The 16,422-nt window shown below is 45.6% G+C and overlaps 2 protein-coding genes across 3 annotated transcripts; both read right to left on the bottom strand.

Annotated features, from left to right (window-relative positions):
* Positions 1-10,096: 10,096 nt before the first annotated feature.
* MBLAC1 (metallo-beta-lactamase domain containing 1) lies at positions 10,097-11,234 on the bottom strand (the record flags this gene model as incomplete). The annotated part of the gene is made up of 1 exon (XM_081131452.1): positions 10,097-11,234. The coding sequence occupies one exon, from the start codon at positions 11,232-11,234 to the stop codon at positions 10,422-10,424; it is 813 nt and encodes a 270-aa protein (XP_080987578.1). The 3' UTR covers positions 10,097-10,421.
* On the bottom strand, positions 10,097-16,403 carry CNPY4 (canopy FGF signaling regulator 4). Of its 2 annotated transcripts, XM_081131453.1 has the most exons (6): positions 16,167-16,403; positions 13,913-14,039; positions 13,718-13,814; positions 13,372-13,494; positions 12,763-12,880; positions 10,097-12,670 (listed from the first exon to the last, which is right to left on the bottom strand). In XM_081131453.1, exons 1-6 carry the CDS (start codon positions 16,282-16,284, stop codon positions 12,516-12,518), a joined length of 738 nt encoding a protein of 245 aa, XP_080987579.1. In that variant the 5' UTR covers positions 16,285-16,403; the 3' UTR covers positions 10,097-12,515. The 2 variants fall into 2 exon arrangements, with proteins under 2 accessions (XP_080987579.1, XP_080987580.1); XM_081131454.1 differs by lacking the exon at positions 13,372-13,494 and having other exon boundaries at positions 11,903-12,670; positions 16,167-16,367.
* Positions 16,404-16,422: the final 19 nt, after the last annotated feature.

A 16,422-nucleotide genomic window follows, 5' to 3' on the forward strand; every position in this document is an offset into this window, starting at 1 on the left:
TAATTTTTCTTTATTCACCCATCTAAGATGGCTATTTAGCCTGCCTGCGCACAACTAACCTTAACATTTCAGTAAGATTTCCTTCTTTTTATGGCCGCATAGTATTCTATTGTGTAAATATACCACAGCTTTTTTATTGACTCATCTACTGATGGACACTTGGGCTGTTTCCAAATCTTGGATATTGTAAATAATGCTGCTATGAACATAGGCATGCATATATTCTTTCTGATTAGTGTTTCAGGATTCTTCGGATATATTCCCAGAAGTGGGATCACTGGGTCATAAGGCAGCTCCATTTTTAATTTTCTGAGGAAACTCCATACTGCTTTCCATAGTGGCTGCACCAGTCTGCATTCCCACCAGCAGTGTACTAGGGTGCCCTTTTCTCCACACCCTCGCCAGCACTTGTTGTTTGTTGATTTATTGATGGCAGCCATTCTGACAGGTGTGAGGTGATACCTCATTGTGGTTTTAATTTGCATCTCTCTAATAATTAGTGACTTTGAGCATTTTTTTATGTCTATTGGCTGTTGCTGATCAATCTGTGGACTTAAAGAAGACATGGACATGGGAAATGTATTCGAGCTGAGAGCTTGAAGGCTCAAGGCCATCAGGACCAAGAGCCCCAAGACTCCTCAGCATATTTATTGAAGCTCCTAACAAAGCAAAGCTTGTGCGTTCCCTCCCTGCTGTTAATCATACCAAAATATTCTCTAAAAACTTTGTATCCACCAAACTTAGAATTACATTAACTGTTCCTTTTACACAGATGGCCCCTTACCAGAACTGCAAGAATCGCCCCCCATCACGCTTCTCCCGGAACATTGTCAGCGCTGTTTACAGCGCGAGCACAGAGTCTGTGTGTGCAAAGAACGTCTGTGGTTCCTGGAAGCGATCCCCGGGAACCTCATCCGCACTCCTCAGGGGCCATCTTAAGGATTCTCCACAATTGGCCGTCCGTGTGTCCTCTTTGGAGAAGTGTCTATTCAGGTTTTTTGCTCATTTTTTAAATTGGATTGTCTCCCTGATGTTGAGTTGTATAAGTTCTTTATATATTTTGGAAATTAACTCCTTATCAGATGTATTACTGTCAAATGTGTTCTCCCATATAGTTGATGGGGTTTGTGTTTTCTTTTTTTAATATCTCTTTATTGATTTCAGAGAGAGGAAGTGAGAGGGAGAGAGATAGAAATATCAATGATAAGAGAGTCATTCATCGGCTGCCTCCTGCAGGCCCCCGACTGGGGATCAAGCCCACAACCCTGGCATGTGCCCTGACCAGGAATTGAACCTCAATCTCCTGGATCTTAGGTCGATGCTCAACCACAGAGCCATGCCAGCTGGGCGGGTTGATGGTGGTTTTTTTTGCTATGCATCATTTTGTTGATTATTTCTTTTGCTGGGCAGAAGCTTTTTAGTTTGATGTAGTCCCATTTGTTTATTTTTTTCCTTTATTTCCCTTGACCTACAAAACATACCGGCAAAAATATTGCTGCAAGAGGTGTCTGAGATTTTACTACCTGGCGTTGCCTTTTTATTTATTTGTTTATTTATTTATTACTGGATTTGATTTGCTAATATTTTGTTTGGCATTTTTGAATCTTTATTCATGAGTGAATGTAGGACATAAATTATTTTTTCACATGGAGTCCTTGTCAAGTTTTGGTGACTGTAATGATAGCTTCATAAAATGACTTGAGTAATACTTCCTATTTTCTTTTTTTTACTTTAAACATGTCTTTATTGATTTCAGAGAGAGGAAGGGAGAGGGAGAAAGAGAGATAGAAACATCAATAAATGAGAGAGTCATTAATTACCTGCCTCTGCACACTCCCCACTGGGAATCAAGCCCAAAACCAGGGTATGTGTCCTGACCGGGAATCGAACAGAGATTTCTTGGCTCATAGGTCGATGCCCAACTGCTGAGCCACGCTGGCCGAGCTATTTATTTATAATAAATCCTCACCCAAGGATATTTTTTCCATTGCTTTTCAGAGAGAGTAGAAAGGAGAGAGAAAGAGAGAGAGAAAAACATTGATATCAGAGAGACACATGGATTGGTTGCCTCCTGCACACACCCCAACCAGGGCTGGGAATGGAACCTGCAACTGAGGTATGTGCCCTTGGCCAGAATCAAACCTGGGACCATTCAGTCCATGGGCCTATGCTCTAACCACTGAACCAAACCAGCTAGGGTCCTGGTGTTGCCTTTTTAGATACAACACCAAAGACGTGATCCATAAAAGAAATAATTGATAAACTGGACTTCATTAAAATGCAAAACTTCTGTCCTACTAAAGACAATGTCAAGCCTGGCTGGGCATGGCTCAGCAGTTGAGCATCCACCTAGCGTTCAGGAAATCACAGTCAGTTCTATTCCCAGTCAGGGCACATGCCGGGGTTGCGGGCTCAATCCCCAGTCGGGGACGTGCAGAAGGCAGCCAATCAATGACTCTCTCATCATTGATGATTCTTTCTCTCTCTCCCTCTCTCTGAAATCAATAAAAATATATTAAAAAAAAAAAAAAAAAACAGTTAAAAAAAAAAAGACAATGACAAGAGAATTAAAAGACAAGTGACAGACTGGGAGAAAATATTTGCAAAAGACACATCTAATAAAGCAACTTATCTAAAATATACAAAAAACTCTTAAAACTCAACAATAAGAAAACCATCCAATTTAAAAAATGGGCCAAAGACCTTAACAGACACCTCACAAAGAAGATATGCAGATGGCAAATAAGCATGAAATGATGCTCCACATCATATGTCATCAGGGAAATGCAAATTAAAACAACAATGAGAAGGCTATATACTATTTTATTCCAACTGTATAACATTCTGGAAAAGGCAATACAATGGAGACAATAAAAAGATTACTGGTTGCCAGAGGGAAGGGGTGGCGGTGAACAGACATGAATAGGCAGAGCACAGAGGATTTTTAGGGCAGTGCAAATACTTCATATGATATTATAATGGATATATATCATTATACATTTGTCCAAACCAATAGAATGCACAACACCAAGAGTGAACCTTAGGGCAAACTATAGTCTTTGGGTAATTATGATATGTCAATATAGATTTATCCTTGGTTTAAAAAAAAAAAAGTACCATCCATGTTGTCACAAATGGAAGGATTTTCTTTTTTAAGACTGAGTAATATTCCTGTGTGTGTTTATATGTATGTACAGACACATATATTTTATTTAGCCATTTATATATCAGTAGACACCTAGGTTGTTTCCATACCTTGGATATTCTGCATAATGCTGCAGTGAGCATCAGAGTGCAGTTATCTCTTGAGATACTGATTTCAATTCCTTTGGATATATTCCCAGAAGTGGGATTATTGAATCATATGGTAGTCCTATTTTTATTTTTTGAGGAACCTCCATACTGTTTTCCGTAACGGCTGTACCAATTTACTTTCCCACTAACAATGTGCAAGGATTCTCTTTTCTCCACACCCTTGTGAGCACCTGTTATCTCTTGTCTTTTTGATAAAAGGCATCCTAGTAGGTGTGAAGTGATAGATCATTGTGGTTTTGATTTACATTTTCCTGATTATTAGTGATGTTGAGCATCTTTTCATATATCTGTTAGCCATTTGTATGCCTTCTTTGGAAAAATGTCTATTCACATTACTTGCCAATTTTTAAATTGGGTTTTTTGGCTTTTTTGCTATTGAATTGTATGAGTTCCTTATATTTTTTTGAATATTAAATGCTTATCGGATATATGGTTTGCAAGTACTTTCTGCCATTTCATACATTACGTCTTCATTCTGACTTGCTATGCAGAAACTTTTTGGTTTGATGTAATTCCATTTATTTATGTTTGCTTTTATTGCCTTTGCTTTTGGTGTCATATCCAAAAAATCATGACCAAGATCAATGTCAGAGGGCTTTGTCCCTATGTTTTCTTTTAGGAGTTTTATGGTTTTAAAGCCTTTAATTCATTTTGAATTAATTTTTGTGTATGGTTTACGGTAAGGGCCCAATTTCATTCTTTTGCATGTGGACATTCAGTTTTCCCAACATTATGTGGTTTTCCATAAAATTGATTACTATACATGGGAAAATGAATTACAGCTACCTGCAATATATGAATAAATCTCAGGATCATAATATTGAGTGAAAAAAAGCAAGCTGTAGAAGAGTATTTACAATATGATTTATTTATATGAAGTTCAAGAACATACAAAAACAATCCTTGTGTAGTAATGCAATTATGGTAACACTACAAAAAATGTCAAGGAAATGTTAAACACCCCATTCAAAATAGTGGTTGCCTTTGAAAGGCCAGGAAAAGAATGGGATTAGAGAAAAACAAGGAGACTTCAAAGCAATGGCAGTGTATCTTCCTTAAACTGGGTGCTGAGGACACAGGTGTTTGTTGCATTATTGTTCTTTGTACCTTTTATTTTTATATATTTATTTTCTAATTTTCTCTTGATTTTAGACAGAGAGGAAGGGAGAGGGAAAGAGAGAAACATCTATCAGTTGCCCCCAGTATGCACCCCGACTGGGGACCAAACCCACAACCTGGGCATGTACCCTGACCTGGAATCCAACCAGCGACCTTTCGTTGCACCGAACGACACTCAACCAGCTTAGCCACACTGGCCAGGGTGCACCTTTATTTTTGAAATGTTCTCATGACCAATGAATATTTGTCACAAAAAAATTGTTTAGACTGTTTAAGGAGCATGAGGAGAAAGAGGAGCCCTTAAAGGGGACTGGGAGGGAAGTAGACATTAAGGGAAGAACAGAGCAGTGTGTGGTCAAGAAATCCAAGGAAGAGGGTGTGGATTGCAAATTTCAAGAAATGAATATCGCCCAGCTGGGCATGGCTCAGCGGTTGAGCATCGACCTAGGATCCAGGAGACTGAGGTTCAATTCCCAGTCAGGGCACATGTCCAAGTTAGGGGCTCGATCCCCAGTGGGGAGGGGGCAAGCGCGCAGGAGGGAGCCGATCAATGACAACTCTCTCATCATTGATGTTTCTCTCTCTCTCTCTCCCTCTCCCTTCCTCTCTCTGAAATCAATAAAGATATTTAAAGAAAAGAAAGAAAAGAGAAGAGAAAAGAGAAAGAAGGAAAAAAAGAAGGAAAGAGAGAAGAGAAGAAGAGAAGAGAAGAGAAGAGAAGAGAAGAGAAGAGAAGAGAAGAGAAGAGAAGAGAAGAGAAGAGAAGAGAAGAGAAGAGAAGAACACACAAGAAAGAGAAAAGAAAAGAAGGAAAGGAAAGGAAAGGAAAGGAAAGGAAAGGAAAGGAAAGGAAAGGAAAGGAAAGGAAAGGAAAGGAAAGGAAAGGAAAGGAAAGGAAAGGAAAGGAAAGGAAAGGAAAGGAAAGGAAAGGAAAGGAAAGGAAAGGAAAGGGAAAATCAAGTGTTTCTGGATGGTAAAGTAAAATGAGCACTAAGTGTCTTTTGGATTTGTTGATTATGACATTCATGAGCAATGTCACCCAGAACCATTTTAGTGGAGTGGTTAGAGTGGAAGCCAGACTGAGTGAGACAGTAAAAGGAAACTTATGAAAAGGAATCAGCAAGGATATAAAGGAAATGTCTGGTAGGGGTGGGCAAGGGACTGCTCCATTTCTGGAGGTGAGTCTGGGTGCAAGTGCTGTGGAGTTCTCAGGTAAGGCGTCCTGAAGCAGAGATAGCTGGATGATGGTCTTTGCTTTCTCTGTAAGTGCTGCCCCCTTCTGGGAGTGAGGAGGGAATGGTGTGGTGTGATTAGCAGCTGCTTCCAGGAATGGCAGTATAAAAGGACTTACCAAACACTGAAAATGACAACTTTTAGCATTACCAATTCATGCACACACCCATCGTAGTAGATTACAACAACAAATGGCCACAAATTCTTTGTAACTTCTTCTATCAAGAGGTGGAGGGTATTTTCTCATCCCTGAATCTGGACTTGCCTTATGACTTGCTTTGAAGGTGATATAAGCAATATTGTGCAATCTCTGAACCTAGACCTCAATTGCAAGTGGCCTTGCAGCTTCTGCCCTAGCACTGGGAATCCCTCTGCCACCATATGAACAAGCCAAAGCTAGCTATTGTAGATTGAGAAACCACGTAGAGAGAAGCCCAGCCATCCCACCAATTCCAGCTGAGGCACCGTGATGGGAGATGAGGCCATCCTGGATCATTTCCAGATGAACCACAGAATTGTAAGAAATAATCTTTGTTCATGGCTTTAAGCCACTACTTTTTGGGGTGGTTTGTTGTACAATAAAAGCGAATTCACTCATTCTTTAGATGATTTTTAAAGCCTATTCATAACTGTCTGGTTGTTTCCAGTCATTATGCTTTTGTCTGAGTTTTCATGCCCTCCTTGAGCCTTATAGAATGTAAACTCAAGAAAAAAATATCTCTCCAAACAAGCTCTTGTTTTCTATTACTACAAAAGAAAAAATACAAAACCCAGTGTGTGTGTGTGTGTGTGTGTGTGTGTGTGTGTGTGTGTGTGTGTTTGTTGCTAGGAAGTTTAGAGCCAAAACAGTGTTCAGTATCTGGAAGTATCCTGATAAAATTTTCAAGTTCCTGATAAAATTATCTTCACCTTCTACCTGGTTTCTAACTTCTTTTTAATCTTTATGTTAATTATACTGTATTATATACATATATCTATAGTAGCCACTTGGAATCCTTTTTGAAAATAGACACATTTAAAATTATGAATAATCTCCTACCTAAACTCAAGCTTTTAGTCCTCAGCATGTCTTCATTCTTATCACAGTCATTTGTCTCTCCAGTAATGTGACAAGCAATGCTCTCCTTCAGGGCCTTTCTCTGATCCAGAGCCAGATAGCAGCCAAGAGAAGGAGCAGCTTGAGTGAGTCCATCTGGAATGGTCTGGAGTAGAGGGCTAGCTGACCTAGAGGGTTATGTCCATAGCTGGGATTAGCCTCTCCCTAGAGTAGTTAAGGGATGGCCATTGGAGTCTAGACGCCTTCATTCACATGCTTGTACTAACATTTATGAACTCACTTCATTTAATTTCCCTATCTATTTTAAGAGGATGGTTATAGTTCACGCACGTGGCACAGAGTAAACACTCAAAAAATGTTAGCTTTTTACTAGTTAGCCTGTTATATTTTTCTTCTTCCCTTGACCCCCATATCACCCTGGGCTTCTGGCCACCAAACTCTCTGGCGTCTACCACTGAGATATGAAACACCTTGGTGTCCTATTCCAGCTGTTCCTTCTGCATCCTGGGTTGCCTAGCTGGCCATGTCATCCACATGATGGACTCCATCGTATGGCAGTGAAGAGTATCTGAGTGTCACTGCCGTGAGTGGCCGTGACAGGAGACAACAGGACACCTGAAGCCTCATAAAGAAAGAGGTGATTAGGGAGGGCTTTGAGAGATACCCCTTTGTTTGCATAAGTGGACATGATGCTGGAACTTCTCAGAGGATGGGCAGGGACAGACACCTAAATCCTGGACAAGGAGTCAGAGCTGGGCAACAGGTAACAGATACCCAGGTAGATCAGAAAAATAGCATGTATTTATTTAATGGCACTTATAGAAAAACACTGAGCTCTGGCACATTCAGAGAAGTGTCTTGCATAGTTTCTGCTTTTACCGGGAACAATGGAGAGAGGACATTTCCAGAAAAATGACCAAAGCCAGGCATACCGAATGCTAAGTGAAAAATACAGAGACTGCATTACAAGAGTTTAAAGTAGGGTTGGGAAAATCAGGGAAAGTTTCTGTAGATGAGCTGAGCTGAGCCTGGATAGTGGAGAAGACAGGGAAGACAGCAGGGAGAGAACAGAATCAAAGTCCTGCAGGAGAAAAAGGGGTTGCGGGCTTGTCTGGAAGGAAGTAGGCAGTCCAGCCAAACTGGAGCAGACTTTGACTTGGAAAGAATCAGGAGAGAAAGTTTGGGTTATTCTGCAGGTAATGTGGAGCCACTGAGTTTTTATGAGTAGAAGAATCTAATCATATAGGTCAAGTGTTCCTGAGAGTTTTCACAAAAAGCAAGCTTGAAAGAAACTTCTAAGAGTACACTCTGGGCCCAACTTCCTAATATTTTAAGCACTGCTTTCCCTGTTATCAACCCTCTCTCCACACCATCCTCACTGCCTCTAATAAATCATTTCCACCAGTGTTTTTATCAATTCAGAACTCCTCTTGCTGCAAGCAACTGAAAACAGTCAAAGAAGCTTAGGCAGGAAAGGAGTTGATTAGCCAGCCCAGGTGAATGATGAGTTAGGCAGTGGGTTTGACTTTCAGTGCTCAAACTTGTCATCAGGTCTGTTTCTCTTAACTGCTCACTTCGGCCCCTACTGTTTAGCTTCATTCTCAGTCTCCATTTGGTGGCCCCAGCAGCAGTGAGCTGTCTGGACAAGCAGCAAGATGATCCACCCTACAAGATGTCAGTCTTGTAGGAAAAAAACTAGACTCTCTTCCACTAGCCCTAGCAAAAACCCTAAGATTACCAAGACTGGACTAGGTTAGGTGACCTGTCCATCCTAGAGACAATCAGTGTGGCCAAAGAGATGTGTTGTCCCTGAACAACCAGGCTTGAGTAATAAGCAGAATACCTATGTTCTGGAAAGTGAGTCAGGATTGGAATTTATGCTTATACAAGGTAGGAGTACATAGCTCTAAATAAACCAATTTCCCTCTCTTGTCCTCCCCACAGCCCTGAAATCAGTGGATCTACCTACATGCCACATATCAGACCAGGCTCCTGATGGCTATGGAGACCACTCAGGGCATAGTGCTGCATTGGCAGGCCCACAGCTGGCCCCTACACACCCTTTGCACACCAGTGGCCTCTCTGTTCTCCATGGTCCAGAACCTGGCCAGGGGCCCCCACACCGTGGTAGTGCTGGGTCTACTTTACCACCTTCTCTGTGTCCATCTTTATCTGATGACTGATAGGGATCGGGGCAGCTGTGGTTGCACTCTTGTGGTCATCAAGTTGGTCAACACTGCTATAAGTCCATGTATGGCAGTGACTGGTTGACTCTCGAGGTGAACCAGCTCCTCTGAGTTGCCTTTGCTGACCTCTGTGTGGCCTTTGTGGATGCCTGGGAAATTACCTCCAGCCTCGCCCTGCCCAACAGCATCCACCCAGGGAGGCTCATCATCCACAAGGTGGACTTTCTCCTCTCCTTCATCTGCCACACCTAAGCACTCTGCCGTTCCTAGAGCTGTGTGGATAGAGGGCATGGGGAACGGGACAGTTGTGAAGAGGACCACAGCCATAATAGGACTTCTGGAATACGGGCCAGGTGTCATCAACTTCTCTCACCTGGAAGACTGCAATAGCTTCCCAGCCACAGCCAATTCAATTCTTGCTCCACTCCAACCCCTTCTCCATTCAGAACAAGAGTGATTGTTTTAAAACATAAATGAGACCATTGAGTAGGTCATTGGCCTACTCAAAAGGCAAAGGCTTCAACCTCAGTAAAAATCCAAACCTGCCACCATGGTCTACAGGGCCCTGCATAATGGTCCTGCGTAACTCTGCAGCTTCATTTATTGCCACTCTTCCAACAATGGATTCTTGCTGTTCAAGCAGGTAAAGCTGTCCTACCTCAGGGCTTTTATATCTGCTGTCCCAGGGACTGGAATGCTCCTCTTCCAGATCCTCCTATGGCCAGCTTTCTCCTCATTCAGTTCTCTGATCAAACATTATCTCCTCAGAGGCTTTCCCTAACCACCCTCTCACCCCAGCACTTTATCCCCTTCTCAGCCTGTTTTTTTTCATATCACTAACCACAACCTGTAGCTATTTGGTTTACTACTATTATTGTTGTTGTTGTTTACTTGTCTGTCTCTATAGAATAATATCCATAAGGGCCAGGGAGTTTGTCTAACTTGCCCACTGTTGTATCCCGGTACTTGAGACAAAGCAGGAGTTAAATAACTATTCACTGAATAAAATTAATGAATGAATTAAAGTCATATGATTGTGGTGTTACTTCTGTGCCCTGCACCTTCTCTCAGTAACCTGCATCTCATGAGAAATAAACAATTGACCAAAAGGTATCCCCGTTTGCTGTTGATTACATTTGCATGACTGTCACACATATTAATGCTTCACATTTACATTAAGGCAGTATGATTTTCAATGTACTTTCCTATTTTTATTTGGGACAACTCTCCCAAGAACATTCTCCCACTTTACTAAGGAAGCCCCCAGAGGTGGCACACAGCTGATCCATCCTTGGTCCTAGTTTGGTTGCAAAAATAGTGATATTGGTGACAGCAGTGGCAGAAACACTCTGTCCTCGCTGGAAAACCAGCCTTCTGGAAGGGCTGGAAGTGACCGCTCGGACTCCTCGGACTCTGGCTGACTGGGTCCTCTCCGTATCTAGATGTCAGTTTCTTGGCTGGATGGTTGGGTGGGAGGGCTTCCCTGACAGGAGTCCTGTCTCTCCCAGGGCTTATCGGTGCATTGTCTGATCCATGTTTCCCACGGGACCTTGCCGGCTGTTCCCTGGATCCTTTGTCTCTAGATTCCAGGTTTTCCTGACCACCCGGAAGGGAGCTCCGTGACCAGGCACGACCACATCTGCAGTGCCTAGGACCCTCTTCCGGCTCCGTTCCTGAGCCACCGGGTCTTCACTCAAGGCCTGCCACGAGTCCCCGTCCCCATCGCGTTCAAACACATCGCCCACCACCATTACGGTGCCCATGGCCGTGCCCGCCACCACCACGCTCACGTCCCGCTGGCCCCCATGGCCAGGGGTGGCCCACACCTCGAGCCCGGGCCCCAGCCACAGGGGCCTCTCCTCCCCCAGCCCGTGGGGGAGGTAGAGGCCCCCGGGGAGGCAGAAGTCATGCGAGACCAACAGAGCCGCTCCTGGAAACAGCCCGAGGTTCCCGATATGATCTGAGTGTCCGTGGGTCCCCACCACCAGAGTCACGTCTACAGGGGCCACACCCTGCCCCGCCAAGGCCCCCAGGAGCATCTCCCGAGCCCAGGGACCTCCGGTGTCCACGAGGATGGGGCCACGGGCTGCCTCTTCCAGGGCGGTCTTCGCCTCGCCGCCCTCAGGTGGGGGCTCTCGGGGGCTGGAGGCCGGGCCCCAGGCCCGGGGCAGTATGAGGGTCACGGAGCCATCAGCGCGCACTGCGCCGCCAACCCCCTCGGGCTCCGCGTAGCCCTGCAGCAGAACCACCACCGAGTACGGGTCGCCAGGCACCCGCAGAGGGGGTTCTCCGGGCAGAGGCTCGGTCCGCACTGCACTGCTCATGGCCAGAGGAAGAAAGGGGAACTATGGATCACTGTCCAGTCCCCTCACGTCCCCAACGCGCCCGATCCTCCACTAAGTGGCACCTCCAAGTCTCAGTTCTTTGCCACCCCCTCACTCTCACAGTGGTGTCGCCCTCCACCCCCTTCCGAAGATGGTATCGCCCAACCTTTTCTTCCACTTGAAGCCGCGGGTCCTTCAGTCTTCGGCCCCCGCCTTGCAACTCTTGCGTAGTAGGTCCTCACTCATCACCCTCCCAAGATGTCCTTTTTAGTTCCCTCACAATAACCTAAGCCGCGCTTTACCTTGGGCCCAGTTCCACGCCTCTTAGGTCTTGCCTCATTCTGAGGAAAGAACGGAAATCGGAAAGACGCGAAGGATTTTGTCCACTGCGAGCTCCCATAAGCCCAAGTATGGCGGCCGAGGGGAGCCGCGCTCGGAATTTAATCCCGGCGCTTCCCCGGCGTGCGTGAGCACGGGCTGCACAAATCCAAGTCTCAATACTGTCCTCAGCCCGGGTATCCCTGCCAACCTCCTAGGGCTGGAACATTACAAAGCACCATTAGCTCCTGACAGGACGGCAGCCAACGGCCCTATTCCCTGGGCGGGGCGCTGCCACATCAGCCGGCTATGATGTGTGCATGGCAGTTGCTTGAAACTTTGATCACAGCTGATACTTTTTTTTTTAAACTCACGATATAGAAAACTTGAGACCTGTGAAATTATGTGGTGGCCATCGGTTAGATTAATATGAAGCGGACCAAGTACCCCGCCTAAATTTATCAACCCCATCCCGTGTCCCCTCTTCAGTTTGCTGGCATGTAGCCTGGACCCAGGCGGTGTATATAAGTCGCAGAGAAGGTCCTGGCTTCTTCCTTGTAAGGGTCTGAAAAAGGCAAAGTGAGCTTCCCAAGGCCCACAACTCCTTTGCCACTGCTGACCTCTGGGTGGGATTGGGAGTAACAGAGATATTTAAAGGGGGAAAGCCTTCAATATTGTCTCCACACACACATACAATTAAGGGGGCTAGATGGCAGGCAGAGGGCTCATCTGTTGGGGCAGGGCTTCCACCTACTGCTCACACCTTTCTCCCCATAGCTATGCCATGCTGTACCATCAGGATCCTTCCTGAGACCAGACGGCAGAGAACAACTACAAGCTCTGGGGTGGGTCACTCACACATATACACACATACACCCTTAAAGCTGTGGGGCAGGGAGAGCTCAGACTTCAAAGTGTTCTTCTCCATGACCCCTACCCTTCCTGGGGGCTCAAAAGCAAGGGTCAAAGATCTTCTGGGTCATGCTTGGGGCGGCCTGGTGTGCTAATCATCTCTTCTTCCTTTTCCTTCTCCTCTTCCTCTTGATCTTGCTCCTCCTCTTCTGTCTTCTCTTGCCCATCTGTGATTTCCTTTCCAGTCCAAGTTTCCTGTAGACATGCTAAGTTGGGTGATAGAAAACAAATTAGATATTGGTCGTGGGGGTACAGGATGTTGTGGCCTGGCAGGAAAGGGGCCAGCCCACACACTTACCAGTTTCAGCAGCTGGGAGCACATGACCTTCACAAAGAAAATGTTGCAGGGGCTGCTCCTGATGGTGGAAGTACCAGTCTTCCACGACTTCTTCAAACTCCTCCAGCATTTTCTCACACTGGTCAAGTGGAAGGGTCAGAAGCATATCTGCTCTGTTGAGCTTTGGAAACCTTCCTCTTTGCTCTTTACTACCTGTCTCCCCAACCCACCTTGGAGAAGCAGGTATCCAGGAGGTTAAACTTGGCTTACTAGATGTGTGATCCTCATTCAATCAACAAACATTAACACAAACTCTACCAAGTAGGTTATTAAACTCTAAGTCTCAGCTCCTTGCCTATAAGGTGGGAAATGGTAATTAGGTTGTTGTGAGAGTAAAAATAAGGCAGCAGCTGAAATGTATGTGGCCCCAAATTTGCACATAGTTAGTACTTAGTAATTGGTAATGCATATTATTAGCCTCCATTATTACTTCTTGATATGCTCCTGGCTACATCAATCAATGACAGTCCTCACTCTGCCCCCTTCTCCCTGCTCAGAGGTTGACCTCCCTAAGATCTAGCTCCCCTTTCAGGTTCCCTTCTCACCTCCCTGGGCTGTATTCTATCCTACCTGCTTCTTGAGGAATGTGACCTCCACGCTGGGCTCGTCCCACAGCTCCAGAGGGATCCCCAGATCCACTTTCACCCCCTTCTGCACCAGGCCTTTCAGCGTTGCCATGGTCTGACTCTGCCCCTGAGAGATGGGAATCTGGAATCAGCCCAGCCCACTACCCCACTTCTTCCTTCCCCTTTCTACCATATCAGCTTTGTTAACCACTGCAGTCTGAGGGGTGAGTTCCATGAGGGTGAAATGAGGGAGTCTAAAGATGAGGAGGGGACACTCAAGAGCTGAAGAAGGTAGGCCCCAGAGGATATAGGTCTGAGAAGTGGGATCCTGCCTTGGGGAAGAGTCTCACCTTGGCATATCTCAGTGAGCCCTTGCGCTCAGCATGAACACTGTAATCCAGGATCTGCTCACATAAATTCTCCAAGGCCTCTTCTAGCCTTGTCTCTCTGTGGGGAAAGGGGAAACAAAGACTCCCTAAATATTATACAAGCTCCCAGGGCTCCTTTGGGGGTTGAAAGGTGGAGGAGCACCAAGAAGGACTCACGAAACGCTGTAAGGGATGTGTCTCTTTCTCTTGCCCGTGTCTAGCACCTGCCCCAGCTCCAGCACCTCTCGAGATCGGCCAGTACGACTCAGCTTTTCCTGTAGCTCCAGGCTTAGCAGCTTGCACACTAGATGTCCAAAGGGGCGTGAGAGACAAACAAACACACCAGCAACTCATTCTGCAGATGAGCAAAAGCAGCAGAGCCATGATGGTTACAAGTGCAGACTCTGGAGGCAGCCTGGTTTATAATCCTGACTCAGCCACTTACTAGCTGTGTAACAATCCTGCTGTACCTTGGTTTCTTCGCCTCTAAAATGGAGATAATAATAGTACCTCCTCTTAGGGGTGTGGTGAGGATTAAAAAAAATCAATCCATGTAAAGCCCTTAGAATAGTGCCTGCACATAGTGAGCAGTGTATAAGTCTTTGCTGTTGTTCTGCAGTTATTGAGCTCCTTCTGGATGCACAAGAGCAATAGAGAGCAATAAGATCCACCATCCCCATCCATGAAACATTGCCAATGTAGTTGGGGACAAAAAAAAAGATGGCAGTATGGTGTGATGGATCCTACACTAGGGGTTAAGACCAAGAGACTTAATCTCATTAGGAAATGCAAAATTCACTCAATGGTTAAGTATTGCCTTCCTGCTAGCCTGGGATTTCCTTAAGGGTGAGCATTGCATCTGTTCTACCACTGTCTTTCCAGCACCTAGCATGTGACCTGGCACTTTATAGGTCCCAAGAAAGGGAGTGGCCTATACAGAAATGCCAAGTGAACTAAACACAGGGGCAAGTAACAAAAGTGCCTAAAATGTGCCAGGTACTACTCTAAGACCTGGGAGACACAGGTACTCTCTTTTCCTCCAAGGGCTTACAATACAGTGGGAGGTGACAAAAAGAAGACTTCCAAAGGAGGTGACATTTAAACTGGATCTTGGAGAACCACATACAGAAGGGAGAGGGTTATTCCAGGCAACAGGAAAAACAGGTGTGAAAGGATAAGGTAGGCTCACTGGCTGCTGAGTTCAGTGTGACTTCAGCATGGGCACTTTGGGGATGGGAGTTGGGTTATGGAAATGAAAGAAGGGGGGGGCATCATAAAACAAACAGACATATGCTCTGCCCTAAAAACAATTTTGGCTGTATTTGATCACTGCAGGAGGCCTGCACTGGTGGTAAAACAAGGACTAACAAGATTGGGTCTGTGTTTAGAAAAACAGACAGAAGAGTGGGGGCACAAGGGAAAGGAGAGTAGAGATTAGGTCCAAGTCTTGAGGAACAGTGATATTGAAATGCAGGTTAAAAGAAAAAGAATCCAACCCTGCCGACATGGCTCAGCAGTTGAGCATCAACCTATGATCCAGCAGATCACAGTTGGATTTCTGGTCAGGGCATATGCCCTGGTTTTGGGCTCGATCCCCAGTGGGGGGCGTGCAGGAGACAGCCAATCAATGACTCTCTTATCATTGATGTTTCTATCTCTCTCTCCCTCTCCCTCCCTTACTCTGAAATCAATAAAGATATATATATTTTTCAAAAGAAAAAGAATCCAGGGAAGAAATTAAAGTCAGGAAGGCAACAAACTGGGAAACCAGAACACTCAACGGCCAGCTCTGAAGTGCCCTCTCCCAGCTGGGCCCCACATTTAACGAAGTCACAGAAGATGCTGCTCACTGTAAAATCCATACAGTACACACACACCCTTTGGAAAGCCTCACATGTATGGGGAACCTCTCCCAGTTGTGTGGCTTCCTCTTTCATTTATGAGCTTCAAGGGCTGATTTACTCATCTCAAACCCCCTCAGGAGAGTTCGGGACCTGTAATTTGGGAGTGGCTCTGCCGAGGTAGTGCAGAGAATGCCCAAAAGTTGAGTCTCGCACCCCGCCCCTGCAGGATCTCCAGATTTAGGTCTAGTGGAATGGGGAAAACACACACACGCTGAAGATGCTCAGTAGAGTGGGTGGTCCCGCGCAGATAGTCCCTGGACTACAATTCCCACAAACCATTGGGGCCCGAGCCAGCCAGAAAAAGCGGGCTCTCTCAGGATGTCTCATGGGAACTGTAGTGCCATAGTTTTGGGGTAGCACTATTAGGTTCCCTCCCTTGATCCCATTCAATGCCGCCTTACTCCACCAGAACCTTCCTCAGGTCTTCAAGGAGATTGAATGACCCACCCATCACGATCCATTAGGTCCGGCCCAAACAAAGGAGGTGGGGCAGAGAGATGCAAAAAGGGGCTACTTCCTTCAAATACCTTCGCATTTGCTGGGCAAGCGATCTGTGTCATGGTCCTCATCCTTCGGCGTCCCAGCCCAAGCTGGGACGTACGCAGTCAAAATGAAAAGCAACATTCCCAACCGCACAGGTCCCATGACAAAGTGCTGTCCACAACTAACCAACTTCAGGAAGGCAGCGGGCCCTTTTAATTCCGAGGGGGTTCGCGGCAACTTTAATAGTCTAGCCCGTGAGCAGGGGAGGCGCACGCGCAGTGCAGACCCAAAAGGGGGTGG

The sequence above is a fragment of the Miniopterus schreibersii genome, assembly GCF_964146895.1.
Source record: "Miniopterus schreibersii genome assembly, chromosome: 3".
Taxonomy (NCBI): Eukaryota; Metazoa; Chordata; class Mammalia; order Chiroptera; family Miniopteridae; genus Miniopterus; species Miniopterus schreibersii.

Bases quoted from the DNA above. Each gene is read 5' to 3' on its own strand.
- CNPY4 (XM_081131453.1), bottom strand. From the start codon at position 16,284: ATGGGACCTGTGCGGTTGGGAATGTTGCTTTTCATTTTGACTGCGTAC. The intron at 14,040-16,166 runs GTATTTGAAGGA...TTGGACATCTAG, and splicing joins CTTGCCCAGCAAATGCGAAG to TGTGCAAGCTGCTAAGCCTG. The intron at 13,815-13,912 runs GTGAGTCCTTCT...CTTTCCCCACAG, and splicing joins CACATCCCTTACAGCGTTTC to AGAGACAAGGCTAGAAGAGG.